Source organism: Vanacampus margaritifer, chromosome 1 (assembly GCF_051991255.1).
Source record: "Vanacampus margaritifer isolate UIUO_Vmar chromosome 1, RoL_Vmar_1.0, whole genome shotgun sequence".
Lineage (NCBI taxonomy): Eukaryota > Metazoa > Chordata > Actinopteri > Syngnathiformes > Syngnathidae > Vanacampus > Vanacampus margaritifer.
In genome coordinates, this window is record NC_135432.1 from 9,360,350 (window position 1) to 9,380,038 (window position 19,689).

Below are 19,689 nucleotides of genomic sequence, written 5' to 3' on the forward strand. Positions count from 1 at the left end.
TATATTTATGTATATTTCGGATTTGACTTATCTTAGGTACTGGTGATGGGGTAGAATTATTTCTTTGTACTGCATGTTTGAAATTAAGTCCATTCTCTCATTAAACATACTGTTTTCTGACTTTATGTCTATCTTGTGTTGCACATGTTAAATTTCCAGCAATAAACTCCAGTACAACTCCCACTGATATCTACATCTGACAGCGTGTTAAACAAAACCAAAAACCAAAAAACATAGCTACCTCTTTAAATCTGCTTTGAGATTCAACAGCCAATCATCGAGTCCTGAGGGAAGAGACAGCATTTCAATAGATAGCGCCACCCCACCAAGCACTTGTGTCCAAGATGCTCCTCTTGCTTGTTGTGGCTGCCTTTCTCTCTGCAGGCTTCTCCAGGGAACTGAACCGGACCTCCGGGCTGATGACAGAAGGCACAGAGCAATGCTCAGCCTGCGAATTCCGGGAGCACAGCAAGCAGATGAGGCTCTACAGCATCAAGTCCCAGATCCTCAGCATCCTACGGCTGGAGCAGGCACCCAACATTAGCAGGGACATGATCCAGCAGCTGCTGCCCAAAGCGCCGCCTCTCACGCAGCTCCTGGACCAGTACGACCCGCGGGTGGAAGATGAGGACCACGCCACCACGGAAACCATCATCACCATGGCAACCAAGTGTAAATAGCCAAACTAACCAAACATTCATTTTGTTTAATATTGATGGGAGCAATATGACCATTTTTAATGCAACTTTTATTTGGTGGCCTCAAACAAATTAGCATTTGAATTTTCTTACATGTTAGGTTCACCGAAGACTTTCAATTGTCCTTAGATGTGATTGATTGTTTTCCTATATGTGCCATGTATTTGGCTGGCAACCAGTCCAGAATTGTACCCCGCCACTAAACCAAAGTCAGCTGGGATAGGCTCCAGCTCACCTCTGACCCTAATCAGCGCTAAAGGAAATGGATGGATGGATGGAAAATGGATAACTAAACTGCAAAACATTGTATGTGGTAGTGCAGTGATTCTCGTAGCCCATTAATGGTTCGAGGGCTCCCTCTAGTGGTATGCAAAAGAATCACTCAATTCATGCAAAAAAATAAATACATTTAAAGCTGAACGGAGAAAATTCAATGACGAATCGCTACTGACGCCTGTTGAAAAATGAAAAATGAAACTGCACACTCCTACTGCTCACTCACATCTGCAGACAGAGGGCGGGAAATTTGTCAACCCTGAATTTACAGGGTGACGGACTTGAAAGTTAAACATTTGCTGTGAATAATGTCTTCCAGCAGACTCCATCGCAAAAGGAAGGCTGTCCTATTGTCTGTTCAGCCTAAGTCCAAAGATTCACACAGAGAACATCCTGAGCGCTCAGCTGTGGGTTCGTCTGCGGCCAGTCCACATGGTCACAACTGTCTTCCTGCAGATCTCGCGACTCAAACCCGACAGGGAGGGAAACAACACCCGGGTCAGAGTACGCTCTTTAAAGGTGGACGCTGATGCCGGCGCCGGTTCTTGGCAGAGCATGGACATAAAGTCTCTGCTGCAGGCATGGCTGCGTCAGACAGATAGCAGCTATGGTATCGACATCAATGCTTTCGACCCTCAAGGAGAAGACCTGGCAGTCACATCAGCAGAGCCTGGAGAGGAAGGCCTGGTGAGTGCACCTTACATGCGTTACATACACCTTTGCAAAGTTCCTCTCCTGTGGATCCCTGTGGATATGGATATTTGTTTTTTACACATTTATTTTTTAGATAAAATTTAACATGTGAATGAATTAATGAATTAGTTGTTTTTTTTATGAATTAAATGTTCAAAAATACTCAGTCGAAGTTTTTGAGTTGTCAGAAAAAGAGAGGAAAGGTGGATGAAAACGGTTTTAAAATGACCTAAAAATGTCCAAAAAGTGATCATAAATGTCCAAAAATGAAGAGGAAAAGCAGAAAAATTACCATAAAATTTTCATGAAAATGAAAAAAAAAAGGCAGATAATTAAATTTTTAAAAAGGCAGAAAACTAAATATCCAGTTGTGAAAAGTAGCTATAAAATGTTAAAAAACAAAATAAGTAATCCCCTCAAAATTACCGTAAAATGTACACAAATTGCCACAAAAAACATATAGAAAATGTATTTTAAAAATTAACTGTAAAATGTCCCAAAACAAAAGAAGAATACCCGAAAATTTGCATAAAATGTCCACAAAGCCGCCCCAAAAAAGTCAGAAAAATTATTTAAGGAAAGGCTGAAAAGAAAATGTCAAAAAAGGAACCATAAAACGTTCAAAAACAAAAAAAGAAATTATCATAAAATGTTCACAAAATTGCCAAAAATATCAGAAAATTGATAGCCAAAAAGGTAGAAAATATGTTTAAAAAAACAAAACATAAAATGTCCAAATAAGGAAGGAGAGAGGCAGAAAATTACCATAATACGTCCATAAAATTGCCAAAAATGTCAGAAATTTGTAAGAAAAGTCTAAAAATGTATGGAAAACAAAGTATGAAAAATTACCCAAAAATATAAATAATCCAAAAACGAAAGACGAAAGGTAGAAGAAAATGAATCTCAAAGTATTGGATGCTGCATATTTTTCTGTTATGGTGCAGCTCTAATTAGCTCTTGGGCCCTCAGCAAATTAAGAGTAACACGAACACGCTGTTCCGCTCATCACAATGTTCAAATGTTTTGTGGTTCCAGGCAGATTTGATTTGTTATTTATTTGGCCTAAAATGGCTCTTTTGACAGTAAAGGCTGCTGACCCCTGACATAGACTAACTCAATCAGTCTTTCGGCTCAGGCATCAGAATTAGCCTGCTGAAGTTTTTGGACATGTAGCACTTTGTATGCTGCGATGGTTGTTTTAAAGTGCTTTATAAATGAAATTGAGTTGAGTTGAGTTGAGTTGAGTTGAGTATGTAAACGGCGCTACAACTGATTCCTTTCCAGCAACCATTCATTGAAGTCAAAATCCTGGACAGCCCAAAGAGATCCCGCCGTGATTCGGGTATAAACTGTGATGAAGAATCAGCTGAAACACGCTGCTGTCGTTACCCGCTCACCGTGGACTTTGAGGAATTTGGTTGGGACTGGATCATCGCACCCAAGCGCTATCGAGCCAACTACTGTTCAGGAGAGTGCGAGTTCTTGCACCTGCAGCAATATCCGCACTCACACCTGGTAAACAAGGCCAACCCACGCGGCACGGCAGGACCCTGCTGCACGCCCACAAAGATGTCGCCCATTAACATGCTCTACTTTAACCGCAAGGAGCAGATCATCTACGGAAAGATCCCATCCATGGTGGTGGACCACTGTGGTTGCTCCTGATGTACAGAGGGGGGCAGCATTTCATGCCACCATTAGACACACTGGTGGATTTGTAGCACCTTTAGAGTTTTAAAAACAATCTAGAACATCAGCAGAGTACTGTACTGTATTATTTTACAGTGGTACCTTGACTTCCGATTACCCCTTTTAATGAGTTTCTTTCTTTTTTTTCCCGAGACATCGCATGATGGATATTTTGCTTTTGTGTTGCAAGACAAAATTTGACTTACAAGGGAGCTTGAGTGAATTTTAAAAATAAAATTAGCTTGCTGTCATTGTAGCTGCAGTTCAAGTATAATAAGGGTTCACACAAAGTTTAGTGTCTTCCGACCCTGGATTTAGTTTTTCATCTGTTGTGCTGCTAGCCTAGCGCGAGTAGAGGTGCTAGCGGCTAGCTTCTGGGCCCGCCAGCTGCGAGCATCTCAGGAGCTGACTACAATTTCGTAAAAACATAGACTAGTAACCCAAGGAGTAATTTTTGACCGACGAGCTCTTATGATAGTCAACTAGAAAGTTGTAGAAAGTTATCGCTGGATAGCTTCAATAGGTACAAATCATGTACACGCACACAGGAGATAATTATTGTGTGACTTTTGGCTTGTTTCAATGTACAGTAAATACACTTAAAGCGGGAATATGTAGTCTTGAAGCTGCTAGCAAGACTTTAATGTAGCCTTACTTGTGGTCAGGGACCGATTGGGAACAAAATTCGTCCTGGGAAAATATTCGTCAATGGTGTGAGGGGGCTGTGGACGAGATGACGGGCATGTGGTGAATCCTATTCGTTGACGGGGGTAGGGAGTGTGAATGAGAGGATGGACATGCGCAAAATACTATTCGTCCACAGTTCCCCATGGGTGGGTGGGGACAACTGCCGTCACTGGTGACCCGGGAAACTCCGGCTAGCGCCATCGAGTGGTAAACTAATAATTCATTCGTTTAAAAAAAAAAAACACGACTATTTATGTCAATAGTATGCAAAAAAAATATGATGTATCGCATAGCCTAAACAAATATTTTTTTATATAATCGTAGGTCTCGTAATCACTAATTATATTACATGGCTGTAGTCTCTCCTTAATAGAGCTGCCATGTTTTGCTGCCATCTTTATGCTACGGATGCCCAAAGGACAACCTAAGCCCTGATGGTGCTTGCATCGAGTTTCGGACCCAAGGGGTCGACCGCCGCTTACCTTCCACAGCTGGGGCCTGCAGGTGGTCGTCACTGACTCCCGTCGCTTGTCACCTTCTGCTTTGCTCTCGCAAGCTTTTACTAGCATTTCTCTTTACTAGCTTCTCCCGCTAGCTGCACTTGTTAGCCACTCCAGCCTATCGCTCCGACTAACTCACCCTAGCCGCTCTTGTTAGCCGGCTAATTCCGACTCGTTCAGTCTTTCGGCGTCGCTTGCCGGGCTTCACAATGGCTGGCAAGTTGCCGCCGCTTGCCGATATGCTCGTTTGTTCACGCAAAATAAGAATTGGTGGTAGGCTTGCGAAATGTGGTCTTTCTGAGCCACCGTAGTGTGTGTGTGCTCCTGTGTGCTTCTAAATGCTATTCTTTGACCACTAGATGGTGCTAAGGACTATACACTGGGGCTTTAATAGAACCAGTTAATATCTTTATATCGTCTATTATTACGTATACTGCCACAACACCCCCCCCCCCCTTTCTTAAAACACGTAAATACGTTTTTTGAGCAGGCTGGAACGGATTAAGTGGATTTCACTGGGGAACATTGTTTTGACAAATAAGTAAATTGTGTTATGAGCTTGGTCAAGGAACAAATTAAACTCATAAGTCAAGGTACCACTGTGTCTAGTTTGATACAGAGATGCAAGATCTGTTAGGCTCCCTGCTGCTTCCTGTCCTTTCTGTCTGATTTGAGCTTTGGCCAAAAGAAAGCCTGCAGGATGTTAAGCATGTGCCTTTGTTTGATAAACAATGAACTGGGTGACCGTTCTTCCCTGTGCATGCTTGAAAAACCCATGCTGTGAATCATACACCATTAATTTATCAGGACATTTAAAAAAGTACAAATTGGAACTAATTTATAGACATACTTTAGCCAACAATATTTTTAATTAGCATTTTTGAGACCGGAAACTCCAATCTCATTTACTGTAGCTTGGTGGTTGTTGGGTTTTCATATGAGAAAGTGAAACATACTGAGGTTTTTACTTTTTATACACCTGGTGAATATGCGGGAAATGTATGTTAGTACTTTGGGCTTGCGGCTGCAAGAATAAGACCAAGAAGACATTAAAAAAAAAAAATCTCTACAGGAGGTTCTGTCTTGATTTGATGCTGAGTGCAGATGTCCAAGCTGTTATTGTTCTTCATGGGGATTTGTGACCTAAATGTTTTGCTGGAACACAGTGTCAGCAAACGACATTTTTTAATTGCACTGAACTTGAGTTCACATCCATGTGATTTTGAGCTGCAGCTAAAATATTTCTAATACATAATATAGGTCTTTTTTTGGGTGGATTTCCCAATGTGTGTGTGTGTGTGTGTGTGTGTATATATATATATATATGTATGTATATATATATATATATATATATATATATATATATATCCATCCATCCATCCATTTTCTTTACCGCTTGTCCTCACAAGGGTCGCGGGGGTTGCTGGAGCCTATCCCAGCTGGCTTCGGGCAGTAGGCAGGGTACACCCTGAACTGGTTGCCAGTCAATTGCAGGGCACACAGAGACAAACAATCATACTCACAATCACACCTATGGACAATTTGGAGTGTCCAATCAACCTGCCATGCATGTTTTTGGAATGTGGGAGGAAACCGGAGTACCCGGAGAAAACCCACGCAAGCACGGGGAGAACATGCAAACTCCACCCAGGAAGGCCGAAGCCCGGACTCGATCTCACGTCCTCAGCACTGGGAGGCGGACGTGCTAACCAGTCATATATATATATATATATATATATATATATATATATATATATATATATATATATGATAGGCTATAGTGGACACACAATTATTTGGAGATACTTTAATTAAATATAACCAATGATTATATAATGATAACCATTTTTGTTTATCAACATTTTAATCAGTCTCTTTGTACCTGAAAATTGCGCCTTGGGGGATATCATTTAAAGAGAATTCCACCCTAACCCCCTCACAGGAAAAGTAAAAAAATAAAAATTAAAGACATTATTTTGTGTTTATGTTAGGAGGAAGGTGATAATTTAAGATAAAACGTTTTCATAATAAGTGTTTGATTTACTTTAAGTAAAAATATTAATATTTTGGCTAGGGACCGATGACGACGCCTTATGAATTCATAATTCATCATTTTGTGTGAACGTTATTTTCTAGACTATTCCAGTGACATAATACCATAACACTGCAACACATTTATCAAATGCGAGTTAGCGAGTGTCTTGTTAAAATAACTAACTAAATAAAATAATATGACTTTACTAAGTTCACTGTGTTCAATATTATTAGTAGTGGGCGTGACGACATATTTCGGCACAAATGAAACCTTACCCCATACAAATGGAACCCCATATTAAGAAAGAATATAATTTAACGTAACAATTAGCATATTTTATGTATAAAACAATGTTTCAGAAACTTCTTCCGTGACGTGCATTAAGGTGCCATAAACTTGTGTTTCTCCAGATTGCACGGTAACGATTTTCCTAAACTGAAGTGACTGAAGAGCTAGGTTTCAGTTTCGGAGGCTTTTGTAGACAGTTCCTTTCGCTTTCTCTGAAAACACGTGGTCTTCAATGTGGCAGTTCCTTCAAGTAATACCCCCCCTCAATGAGTCATTATTTTATCTTTAAATCCTAAAAAACAAACATGTGCTGTAAGAAGATTTACAAGACCGAAAAACGCAAAACATGGTCACATGTTTAGGCTTGTTCTTGGGTTGTAAGAAAGACATTTGACATGTAATAACTAAGTACTGTTGGCTTTATAGGGGGAATACCTAAATGACAGAACAGCCGGTTTTAAACAATTTGATTGGCTGTTTTAAGAAATAGGCGGACACCACTGTCATACTATCTTGGCGGTGATTGGTTACTTCCATGTCACAGTCAAACCAAATTGTGCCTGACAAAATAGTTGTCAGAACAAGGAAGAAGAAGCAAAGGAAACAGAACAAGCCTTATTGTTCCTCCCCATTTGGTTACTTATTGTCTCAACCTAATTATAAACGGTAAGTTTCAATATTTGTTTACCTATTTTCTTTAGACCGTTGACTGTTGTACAGTACGGCTTAATTCCGTATGGTTGCTGAATCAAGTAGTGTATGCTACGTATTAAAGCAACGCGTCGTTTAATGTAAACTTACCAAGCAACTGATCTAATGTACTTATTAAAGACAGCAGTTACTATAATGACAAGCTACCTTACCTGGAACGTCTGCTTGCCGGAAGTAACGAAGTATTGAGTATTTTTACCACGATTTTTATTTTATTTTATTTTTTAACTTTCACTCTCTACATTTTAGCGCAGATATCTATATACAAAATATTCCCCAGAATGATTGGTGGCAAATATGTTGGACCATCCTAAAAAAACACCAGCTGGTGTTTTTTCTTCTATCTAGCCTGAAAAACACGTACAGTCCAGTGTGTTTCTCTCTTTGTCATGAACTTATTTTGTTGTTGTGTGCGGGTGTGTGTGTGTGTTTAAGTTCACAACATTTACTACTTCGATAACAAAAGCCTTAGCTGGCTAAAAAAATTGGCTTAAAAAAACCTTTTAAAAAAAGTTATAAAAATCTGCAGATCCATCTATAATTGTTTTTATTTTTTTATTTTTACTGTTGTACTTAAAGTACATTTCAGTCTTTTAAAAAATATGTTTAAACATGGTATTATGATTAATATTGTGTTTGTGGCATACGAATAAAACACCTAAATTCACCTGTTTTTAGCCTTCTCAGGGGACGGCCATTTTGCCATATGCTGTCGACTGAAAATGACAAAACAGTTGCTCAGGGCTCAGGTAATGGCCAATCACGATGCAGCTTCAGAAAAGAGATGAGCTGTGATTGGTCATTACCTGAATTCATTCTGACGTCATTTTCAGTCGAGAACAAGTGGTATAATGGTCGCCCCCTGAAATGGATAAAAGCAGGTGCTTAACTAATATTCTACAAATGCAAGATTAATCAGAATGCTGTGTTTAGACTAGTGGGGGCACTGGCACATACAACATATTATTATTTTTTTTAAATTGGAAGTTGACTTCCCTTTGTAAGGAGTCGGATCAGTACTTCTAGACTATTACCAGCCCCCCCCCCCTTTTTTTTACACAAGTATCTGGACTTCTACTTGAGTATATATTGTCAGTACTTTTGTCACATCTACATGTTGACCAGACATAACCTAATTAAATAAACACCTTATACTTGATTTTGAAGCAGCACATATCATTATTACATGTATGAAGAGATGCTTGTTACAAGACGTTTAATGGCTTGAATGTTGAATTTACCCATTGGCTAGGAGATGTCTCAGTGGTGCCAGCTTCAGATGCTGGACTCCAAGTACCTGGAGCAAGTGGACCTGTTGTACGATGACTCTTTCCCAATGGACATCAGAGATTACCTGAGCAAGTGGATTGAGAGCATCGACTGGTGAGATTACTTAAGGGGTGTGGCCCAAAAAATCGATTCTCATTTAGAATGATTCAGAATCGATTTTAAATGTCCCAAAATCGATTTTATTTAAATTATTTTATACTGTCTTGCCTTTGTCTGTCTTTGCCTTTATTTGGAGCGCTGTTCATGTTGTACCCGATTTGGCCACTTATGGGCAGTGTGGTTCCACATGGTCTAATACACTGTTAAGTTGTAGCCACATTAGAGAGTAGAAGGAAAAAGTTACTCCAATAAAAGTTGTTTTTTTGCAGTGTGGAGCCGTTCTTTTGAGTGATAAAAGTGCAGCGAGTAACGCACTAATTAATTCTGAATCGAATCGCAGGCCCAAAAATCGGAATCGAAACGAATCGTGAGACATTCAAAGATGCCCACCCCTAGTGTACACACTGTACAAAGTTTACCATAAGACCCACAAAACAAATCATCAATAATTTAATGCTAACAAACAATGTAAATCACCATAGACAGGCTTATGAATATAATCAGTGTCGGAGTGTTATAACTAGGAATGGGGAAGTATTAATTTCAAGGACATTTCCGATGACAATATTTTTGACTATATGGGCAATAATTACTGAACAATGTGATTGGTGCTTTGGAATAGCAATTTTATTGCACATAATATTTATATATTCCAGAGTCAAGAAAGTTCAATATTTTCCCCTGCGTGATCCCCGTGTCATAAAGGCAACAAACTTGACATTGCTAACATAGATGAAATTGCATGAACCAGCAATACTGAATGTGAAGGCCCTGGGAAGATTAGATTGAATTTGGCAACACACAGTGGCTGAAATCTGAATGGCAAAAAAAAAAAATTAAAAGAAAAATCTGGCATCGACATGTACCAGAGGCAGTGGACTGTTGGGAATAAATTCATGCATTTTCATGGAGCAAATATTACTCCTGTATATAATATTATATATTGTGCTGTAGCACTGATCAACACATCTCCCGTATGTCTCGGCATTCTCAGGGACTCGGTGGCAGGTCAAGAATCATTAGCGGTCGTACGCTTTCATGACCTCCTGGCCCAGCTGGATGACCAACACAGCCGCTTTGCTCTGGAGAACAACTTCCTACAGCAACACAACTGCCGCAAGATCAAGAGAAACCTGCAGGTCAGACTGCGCTGCCACCACACTTTTTAATTCAACATCCTCCTCGACTACCTCCATAATTAATTTAGCTTGACGCTCTAATCATTCCTTCCTCTTGATTTTATTCCAGACTACTTGGATGAAAGTGACGATACAAACATTATTTCAAGATGCCAAAAATATAGAATGAGGTCATTAAAATAGGGAAGATGAGAGAAGAGATATTGAGAATACAGACGCTCCCCACCTTACGAACGAGTTACGTTCCGGACGATCGTTCGTAAGGTGAATTTGTTCGTAAGTTGCTTCAGTGCTATATTTTGTATTATAATTTATGTTTAAAGCCTATATAAGTATATTGGAGGCTTATATAAGTATGTTTAAGGCTTGTACAAGTAACCTGCATTGGTTTGTACTGAAAAAAACTTAATAAAATGGAGAGAATACGTACAGTACTGTACTACGTATGTTAGAGAGAGAGAGCGAAAGACACACACACACAGTATGTACATGTACGTAATAAGATAAATAAAATGAAGTTTAACTTACTTTTGGAAGATGTACTCGATGCTTAAGGAGATGATGGAGGAGGAGGAAGAGGAGGATATTATATCATGAGAGATTCTTCATCGTCGCTGGAATCGGCTTCAAAAGTTATTTCCTGCTTCATGGGGACCGGCGTTTTCTTCCTCCTCCTCCTCGCCACGTTGCTCAGCCTCCAATGAGCTCTCACAGCGCCAATCGTCGGTATTAGCGGCGGAAAGAAGCACTACGCGCAATACAAAATCTAACTTACAGCATTTCTTTCCAAACGTTTTTCGACATACTGTACGCGCAGAAATGTTCGTAAGTACCGTTGTTCGCAACTCGAATGTTCGTAAGTAGGGGAGCGTCTGTAGAGGTAGAAAAGAAATGTGGCTCGACTTAATATTTGCCTGACTTCATTGCCAGCATCTTACCACACACCAGATTGTGCACATTTGATTTAACTTGATTTTATACCAGATGAATGTATGATTTTGTGCCTTTGCTCTTTATACAGTATTCTATTTGTTATTCATTATTGTTTAGTTTAGTTTAGTTAATGTTCATGCTTTATATTTCACAAACTGTCAAACACTTTTAATTGACATGCACATGCTACAATGACAGTCAAGATAATCCGTTGTGTTCTATTCTGTACTGTGTCCATTTTCCAGGATCGATTCCAGGACGACCCAGTGCACATGGCCATGATCATTTCAAAGAACCTGAAGAATGAGCGTGCGATCCTTGCATGCGCAAAGAGTGCAATGGTAAAAGTACACTTGTACTTTCAGCAAATCTGAAAGACACTTCCGGATGCCAAGTAAAAACTATAAAATTGCAGGAGGGGGGGGGGATGGCCTCAGCCATGGTGGTGGAGAAACAGAAATTAGGCGGCAAAGTGCAGGAGATGAGAGACAGAGCTCAGGTGATACATTTACAATATTTCATGCTTCAGGTTTGACTCTGGGGATGTTTCAAGTTCTCTTCACAAATGTGTGTCTCAGGTGGCAGATCAAACCATCAAAAATCTGGAAGATCAGCAGGATGAATACGACTTCAAGTTCAACACGCTGAGGAACAGAGGTGAAGCCTGCCTACAAGGCAAAGATACGTATTCATGTGGCATCGTTGGAGGTGACGTAAGGGCTTGTGTGTTTGTGTAGAGAACGAACTTAATGATGTGATGATGCCAAAGGAACTGGAGAAGGAGAAGATGATCATCAATAGGATGTGCTTGGATCTGAAAGCAAAACGGCAGGTTGGTTCATCTTTGAATGAACGCTGCAGAAATTTGATACGACGCAACAGTGTCGGTCGGCCCTAGCTATGGATGTAGTGTGTGAACAAAAAAACACACAAACAAACAATGGAATCCTTTGATAAGCATAAGACTCGAGTGGGATATTTCCTACTAACAGAAAAAGGCGGTGACTATAAATCACGCTAACCTTTTTGTAATCAGGACGTGATTCTCCAGCTGACTGATCTCCTGAACGTGACTCAAGCTTTGCTGTCGGACCTGATCTCCGAGGAGCTGCCCGAGTGGAAGCGGCGGCAGCAGATTGCCTGCATCGGCGGGCCGCCCAACGCCTGCCTGGATCAGCTGCAGAGCTGGTGAGAACCAGCGTAGCCGCTATACACTGCTAGCTTGACTTACCACTTTGATTCGCACCGTGACTAAGCTCCTAACTCATTTTACTCAGGCAGCAGCGTTTATGAAGCTCAAATTTTACCTCGCAGCACAAAGCAAAACAAATAAAAGGACCAAGACCGCTCACAACTTGAAAACAAGCCATAGTAGCATTATGCCTCGAGAGAATTTCTTCCCACCTACTCCTTGCCCCTCTGCAGGTTCACCGCAGTAGCAGAGACTCTTCAACAGTTTCGCCAGCATCTCAAGAAGCTACAAGAGCTGGAGCAGAAGTTCACATACGAAAGCGACCCCATAACAATGAAGAAAGACTTCCTGGAGGTCCGAGCCCTGGAGATGCTGAAGAACCTCCTCTCCAAGTAACGTATTGATCCTCTCCTGGCCTGTTGTTCATCCCTTGCGTTGATGTATCATGCGATTGTTTCTCTGTGAGCAGCACTTTGGTTGTGGAGAGGCAGCCCTGCATGCCCACCCACCCCCAGAGGCCACTGGTGCTGAAAACTGCCATTCAGTTCACCGTGAAACTGCGGTAAGAAACACATACCACACTCAGCAAGCAAGACTATTTATACCTCACATCATTTTCTTGCCATCTGTGATGTGCGTTCAGGTTCCTGGTGAAGCTGCCCGAGTTTAACTACCAACTCAAAGTCAAGGCTGTATTCGACAAGTATGATCTCACGCCGCCAAACGAACGTCAATACTTTGTACAAACTTGTCATTAATGTGTCTTCTTGGCCTTTTTAGGGATGTGACAGACAAGAAAGGGTATGTCACACTTGACACATCGAGTAAGTCAAGTCGATTTTTCATGCTGAATGGCACTGAGAGATCCATGTGTATCTTTTAGGTTCCGTAGGTTCAACATCTTGGGAACGCACATCAAAGTCATGAACATGGAGGAGTCCAATGGCAGCCTAGCAGCAGAGTTCAGACATCTGGCAAGTAGTCACAGTTGAATTGCTGAGATTGGAATGAAAGCTTACAGGAGAAATATACACTAAAGTTGGGGACATAATAGACATTCCAGCCTAATATAATATTCAGTGCTTGCTCCACAACTTGCTGTTGTCGAACAAGGAAATTAACTGCTGACGTTCACAACAGGTGTTTGATCCGTGAATGGACCAATACATTTCCTGGTGCAATTAGAAGAGGTATTTAAACGGTCCTTTTAAAAAGGCAAGGCAAGGCAGTTTTATTTATATAGCACATTTCATACACGAGGCAACTCATGAGCTTTACACAAGCAGTGACACAACACCTACAAACATCAGCAAACACAACAGTCAACGACATTTAGAAGCAAAGCAGAGAAAACAAAAGTAGCTTGCAAAAATGACAAAACATTAGCAGAAGACTTTAAAAACATTTAAGAGTAAATAAATACAAGTAGTTTTTATCAAATATGGTAAATGGATTGATCTTATATTGCACTTTAAAAATGTTTAGAAGACATTAATCAAAAGTATAGGAAAACAGATAAGTTTTTAATTAACCTGGATTTAAAAAGTAAAAGCATTTACACTCGGTGATGACCTCACTTCTAATACTATTTACATTTTCATAATTTTTTTAATCAAATGAAAACACGCCCAAGGAGTGTGGAGTAGATATTAACTAGGGCCTGACCAATTAGTCAATCGACCGATTTAATTTGTTGATATTAACTCTTTTTTTTTTTTAAACACACACACGCACTTTTTTTTTTTACAATTTTTTTTTTAAAAAACTACAGGAAATGTGCATATTTAAGCTGCTTTTTCTCTCTTTTGTAAAGTATGGGAAAACAGTCAAATGTTCTGCCTGTAATTCATATATTTATTGTTTTAAGCGTTAAGGGACCAAAAACAGAAGTTATTTTATTCATTGGGTAATAAACAGCCAATTAATCACTTGTCAGAATTTTAATCTGCCAAAAATCTGAATTGGCTTTAATTTTGACATCATGAGACCCAAAGAACAATTGATCAATTTTACAAGACTTCAAACAGGAACTGGCCTCTGCCTGAGGAGAGGTTAGAGTGTCTCAGAATGTCGTCAACATGTTGCAACAGCGATATAAATAGAGACTGGAAGAATTACAGAAAGGCATAGAAGTAGATAGAACACCTGTTGGGAATGTTTCCATCCAGGTCTTGGTTAACTCTTTGACTGCCAAAAACGTTAAATAACGTTTAGTAAAATCCTATGGAGGAGTGCCAAAGACGTTAAAAGACGTTTGTTTCAAAACAGAGGTGAAACTAACCATTTTCTATTGTTGATTACTCAAAAACGGAATAAGGAAGAAACAAACTTTTTTTTCTGATGAAAGATGAGAGTCCAATCTTTCATTTGGTAGTATGTGTGTTTCCATAGTCCAAACACATAATTTTCTGTGGACCTTGAAAGATCAGTCAAAAGATCAGTCAAAATGCTTAAATCGGCTGGCACCCACGGCATCCCTTTTCTGAAAACGTCTGGCAGTCAAAGAGTTAAAGAACAGCAATACTGAAAGTTTGAACACAAAAGTTCAGGTCAAAATCAGCCCACCCGTAAGGTTTTAAGTGCATTTTAAGTTCACACTGAAATTTCACAATTATGTCCTTAACTTTTTGGGAGTAACGTGTGTGTACACGAAATACAATTCCATGGAATCCACTAAAAGTGTGCGTCCCCCCTCCCCCCACAGCAATTGAAAGAGCAGAAACTCCAAGGAAACCGAACCAGTGAGGTAAGATTAGTACTTATGTTTGTGGTTTTCACTCCGGTCGGATTGCGCAATATACAAACACAGGTGTGCTGGTGTGTCTAGAGTCCATTGATCGTTACAAAGGAGCTTCACTCTCTGAGCTTTGAGTCTGAGCTGCAGCTCAGCCAGTCTGGTACTAAGATCAAGCTGGAGGTGAGAATGCGCAAGTTGCGGAGTATTGCTTATGCAGGCCAAGTAAAGGACTGATCATTGCGTCCGTCTCAGGCGCTGTCTCTGCCTGTGGTGGTGATCTCCAACGTGTGCCAGCTGCCCAGCGGCTGGGCCTCCATCTTGTGGTACAACATGCTGACCAATGAACCTAAGGTGACCACAACAGCACATTTATCACTGGCCACGAATCATCCACCTTTATTTAACCAGATACACAAAAAAAAAGTCATTCAGATAAATAATAATAATACATTTGATTTATAATGCCCTTTACATCGCAAGATCTCAAAGGGCTACGAGTAGGAAAGTAGTTTAAAGATGTTCCTTTTTGTCTCCCTTCCCAGAATCTGGAGTTCTTCCTGTCTCCCCCGTCAGCCAAGTGGTCTGAGCTCTCCGAAGTTCTCGGCTGGCAGTTCTCCTCCATCACCAAGCGAGGCCTGAGCCAGGAGCAGCTCAACATGCTGGCTGACAAGCTGCTGGGTCAGACCCACCACCACAAGTGGCATCTCGCACCAAAGCATGAAAACAAGTGAATCATCTTGAGATGATAAGAATAAGAAAATAACTTTGACTCTCTGCAGGTCCCAAAGCTCAGGGGAACCCAGAAGGGCTAATTCCCTGGAACAAGTTCTGCAAGGTGACAGACAGATGTAATCACAGATCTTTAGAATTCCAGAATGTAATGCAATAGGTTGTGTCTCCACAAGGGGTGTCAAAATAAACGCATTAGTAATACATTAGCTTAAAAGTTCCTTTAACGGAACCATTTTTTTTACGACGATTAATGCACGTCCCTAATTTGGAAAGACAATATTGCACCGCAACTAACTCTTTGACTGCCAGACGTTTTCAGAAAAGGGACGTCGCCAGTGCCAGCCGATTTAAGCATTTTGACTGATCTTTCAAGGTCCACAGAAAATGTTGTGTTTGGACTATGGAAACACACATACTACCAAATGAAAGACTGGACTCTCATCTTTCATCAGAAAAAAAAGTTTGTTTCTACCTTATTCCGTTTTTCAGTAATCAACAATAGAAAATGGTTAGTTTCACCTCTGTTTTGAAACAAACGTCTTTTAACGTCTTTGGCACTCTATATAGCTATATAACTAAACGTTATTTAACGTTTTTGGCAGTCAAAGAGCTAATATACACAATGTTTAACAAGCAGACAGTTTGAGTGGAGGAGTCATTTGGACTGGGACGCACCATCACGCTTCCCTGCTTCAAGAGGAGAACACTTTTGATAGTGCCGGTTAGCAGTTAGCGCCTAGCTAGGTTGCTACAGCTCTCAAGAGGTCTGCATAAGCTCTCAGACTCGGGTCGTGTATATGCTCATCTTAGGTGGGAGTGGCTCCAAGTCGCTTTATCTTAAGGCGCATTTTATTCAGCAAATCCAGAAGATACCTAGCGTAACAGATCGCTGTTATTTCTGTCTCATTCGCAGTGTCACTCCTGACAATGTGCGTTTATATAAAATTTAACACAATAAAAGCATACAATGCTGTGCAAAGTGTCACTCTAAAACAATTAAACAGCTCTTAACCCAGTTGCTCCACAAAACGTAAAAATACGTTCTATTTTAAATGTTTTTAGTGTCCCAAAGACGTATTTATGCTTTCTTAAATGTTTTTTTTAATGCTAGAGCATACAGATGGCTTTGATGCAGCCTCTCAACTGCAAAGAACGGTTAAAGAAATGGTAGTTATTACACAAACGGCCAGCAGGTGGCAGCAGAGCAAAAGAGATCAACCAGGGCCATGTTGAAAAAAAAGCTCTTTTACTCACATTTCTAAATAGATTTGTGAATAATGATGACATTTAGCTATATTCTAATGCTAATTGATGCAAAACAGAAACAGATATGGAAAAAAATTCCTGATGAAAGAAGAGGCTCTAAACTTTCATTTGGTAGGTTCCATGTTTTTATAGCGTTAGAACACAATATTCTGTGGGCCTTGCAAAATCTGTAAAAATCCAGTAAAACAGCCGGGAGTGAAGGGGATTGCTTCAGTGAAAATGGCTGGGAGTGAATGTGTTGCTATAAAAAGAAAAATGCACTGTTGCTGTCAACAATGTCCAACATAAAACGCAAATGCTATCTAGTGGCAGATAAATGACCTCAACACAAATCAATTCAATTTCACACTCTTTTTTTTTTTTTTTTTTAAATAGTACTGTGCATCTTTTTAACATCAAATGTTAGGAATTACTATAAAATTACTGCAACAATGAAGTAAACGATACAAACGTTTGTATTAGGTAAACATTTTTCAACTTTTATGTAAATTAAAAGAGTATAAAACTTGAAAAAATATTTATTGTTCATTTAGAACTGATGTAAAATGTGTGATTAAGCATGCGTTAATCATTGAAATTGTGATTAATTACGATTCAAATATTGAATTGACTGACAGCCCCGGTCTCCACTAAGACAAACATTGCTTTTGTGTAGGCCCAAAATTCCAACGAGAAATCTTTTTCCTTCTGGTCGTGGATTGAAGGCATCCTGGATCTGATCAAGAGACACTTGCTTTTCCTTTGGAACGATGGGTAAGTTCTTCCTGTTTGGAATGCTCCTCGTGTGGAATCTGAAGCAGCCGGACACACTCTGTTTATTTGGAGAAAATCAATTAAACCCAATGTTAGCAAGTAGCAACGGAGACAAGGAAAATCTCCCTTTAAGGAACACACTTCCGTATGAATGTACTGTGCTGTATAAATAAAATGGTCTTAACTCCTTAATTCCTTCCTGCGTACGTGCAGCTTCGTCATGGGCTTCATCAGCAAGGAGCGCGAAAAGGCCCTGCTGAGCGACAAGTGCCCGGGGACCTTCTTGCTCAGGTTCAGCGAGAGCAGCAAAGAGGGAGCTGTTACCTTCACGTGGATCGAACATGACATGCACTGTGAGCACAGGATCTCTATCTTCTCTTTTGTTTACTCTGGTGTGTTCAATTGATTCCGATTCCCTTTCAGACAAGCCCATCTTCCACTCAGTGGTGCCGTACACGAAGAAAGATCTGACTGCCGTCCCGCTAGCCGACATCATCCGCACTTACAAGGTGATGGCCACCGACGACATCCCTGATAACCCGCTGCGCTTCCTCTACCCCGACATCCCAAAAGACATTGCCTTTAAGAAGTACTATACCAAAAACTCAGAGGGTAAGACATGCATTCTTTCCTTTACACGATCATATGGAGGAAATGTAGTATTTGATATGCAAGTAAATTGAGTTAACTGGCTTGGTCTTGAACTCATTGTACAATTGTAGATTCTTATTGTTATTATTATTATTGTACGCAATTTGTGTCCAACTGGCCTCCAGCTCCAGAGCCCATGGACGTAGACAACACAGAGAAGAGCGGCTACATGAAAACGGAGCTCATATCCGTCTCAGAAGTGTAAGCAACATTTTCAAATGACGAGTGTGTTCCATGACTGAACCCGTGAGTTGATGATGACTTCTGGCATCACGCCGCAGACACCCGGCCCGGCTGCAAGAGAAAATGATGCCCATGTCGCCTGACGTCTACAGGTATTTGGAGCAGTCAGTCAGTACTGCAGATCTTGATGCGGTAAGGCAAAACTAACCATCAGAAAAAGAAATTGCACTTTACGCAGAAATAAAAAGAAACAATGTCTTTTTTGTCGATTTGTTCCCAGATGACGGCAGACTTTCAGGATCAAAACTGAGCTTCTCTGTCCTGATTCCTTCCTGCAGCAAACATTTGTCAGTCGGCCAACATAAGATGCCATCTTACTGTGTATGATATATATATACAGTATACACAATACAGAATTGTAGACATGTGTGCAAAGTATTGTGAAAATATCATTTGAGAACATGCATGTGTGCTAACTGTTGAACAGGTATCATTCAATATATTTGAATTATTACTACTACTAACGATGGTGATGATAATCGGACGGTGTAGTGGTGCACTCGCCTGACTCAGAGCCGTATACAAAGAGAGTTTGGCGAACTCGGCTTTTGCAGGGTAACAAGATGGCGTCCATATGTCATGTGACCAGCAGTTGACCAATCACAGCGGAGTTGTCCAAACTCTCTATATAAGGCTTTGGCCTGACTAGTGTACAAGCAACGTAGTTTCACTTCCCACGGTGTGAACGTTCGTCTCAAGATGTTCACTGAGATTAACTGTATGAAATTGTCCAGGCCGTAGTTTGGACAGCCCTGTCCCAACTTACTTCTACTGGCTTGCCATAACTGTTTTTGATAGACCAGGTCTATGAATGTGCTTGTTTGTTGGGTCAATATCACGATAGCGTGACTTCGGTGTCCTCATCAGAATCACATTAGTCATATTTGAAATGTAGTAGACTAATGAAACTGAGCTTGTTTAACGTGGTAAAACATTTGCACAAATACACGTTTCCTTTATTTTGTCATTTGTTGTGTCATTTTAGCAGGTGCTGCTAAAGTGTGTGTGTGTGGTTAAATGTTATGAAATCCAAAATATTTTCACGATTGTGTACAATGAGTCATTTTGGTAATT

At 40.3% G+C, this 19,689-nt stretch overlaps 2 protein-coding genes across 2 annotated transcripts; both read left to right on the forward strand.

Annotated features, from left to right (window-relative positions):
• Positions 1 to 344: 344 nt before the first annotated feature.
• Positions 345 to 5,811, forward strand: LOC144035829 (growth/differentiation factor 8-like). The gene is made up of 3 exons (XM_077545850.1): positions 345 to 672; positions 1,294 to 1,661; positions 2,955 to 5,811. The coding sequence occupies exons 1-3, from the start codon at positions 345 to 347 to the stop codon at positions 3,333 to 3,335; spliced, it is 1,077 nt and encodes a 358-aa protein (XP_077401976.1). The 3' UTR covers positions 3,336 to 5,811.
• Positions 5,812 to 7,422: 1,611 nt separating this feature from the next.
• stat1a (signal transducer and activator of transcription 1a) lies at positions 7,423 to 19,559 on the forward strand. Its single transcript, XM_077570103.1, has 24 exons — positions 7,423 to 7,535; positions 8,833 to 8,963; positions 9,964 to 10,108; positions 11,287 to 11,382; positions 11,457 to 11,540; positions 11,620 to 11,698; positions 11,779 to 11,873; positions 12,078 to 12,229; positions 12,467 to 12,625; positions 12,703 to 12,795; positions 12,877 to 12,936; positions 13,014 to 13,034; positions 13,117 to 13,207; positions 14,938 to 14,979; positions 15,061 to 15,150; positions 15,223 to 15,321; positions 15,513 to 15,648; positions 15,750 to 15,805; positions 17,624 to 17,721; positions 17,935 to 18,074; positions 18,145 to 18,333; positions 18,498 to 18,573; positions 18,654 to 18,747; positions 18,836 to 19,559. Exons 2-24 carry the CDS (start codon positions 8,836 to 8,838, stop codon positions 18,863 to 18,865), a joined length of 2,253 nt encoding a protein of 750 aa, XP_077426229.1. The 5' UTR covers positions 7,423 to 7,535; positions 8,833 to 8,835; the 3' UTR covers positions 18,866 to 19,559.
• The last annotated feature ends 130 nt before the right edge of the window (positions 19,560 to 19,689 follow it).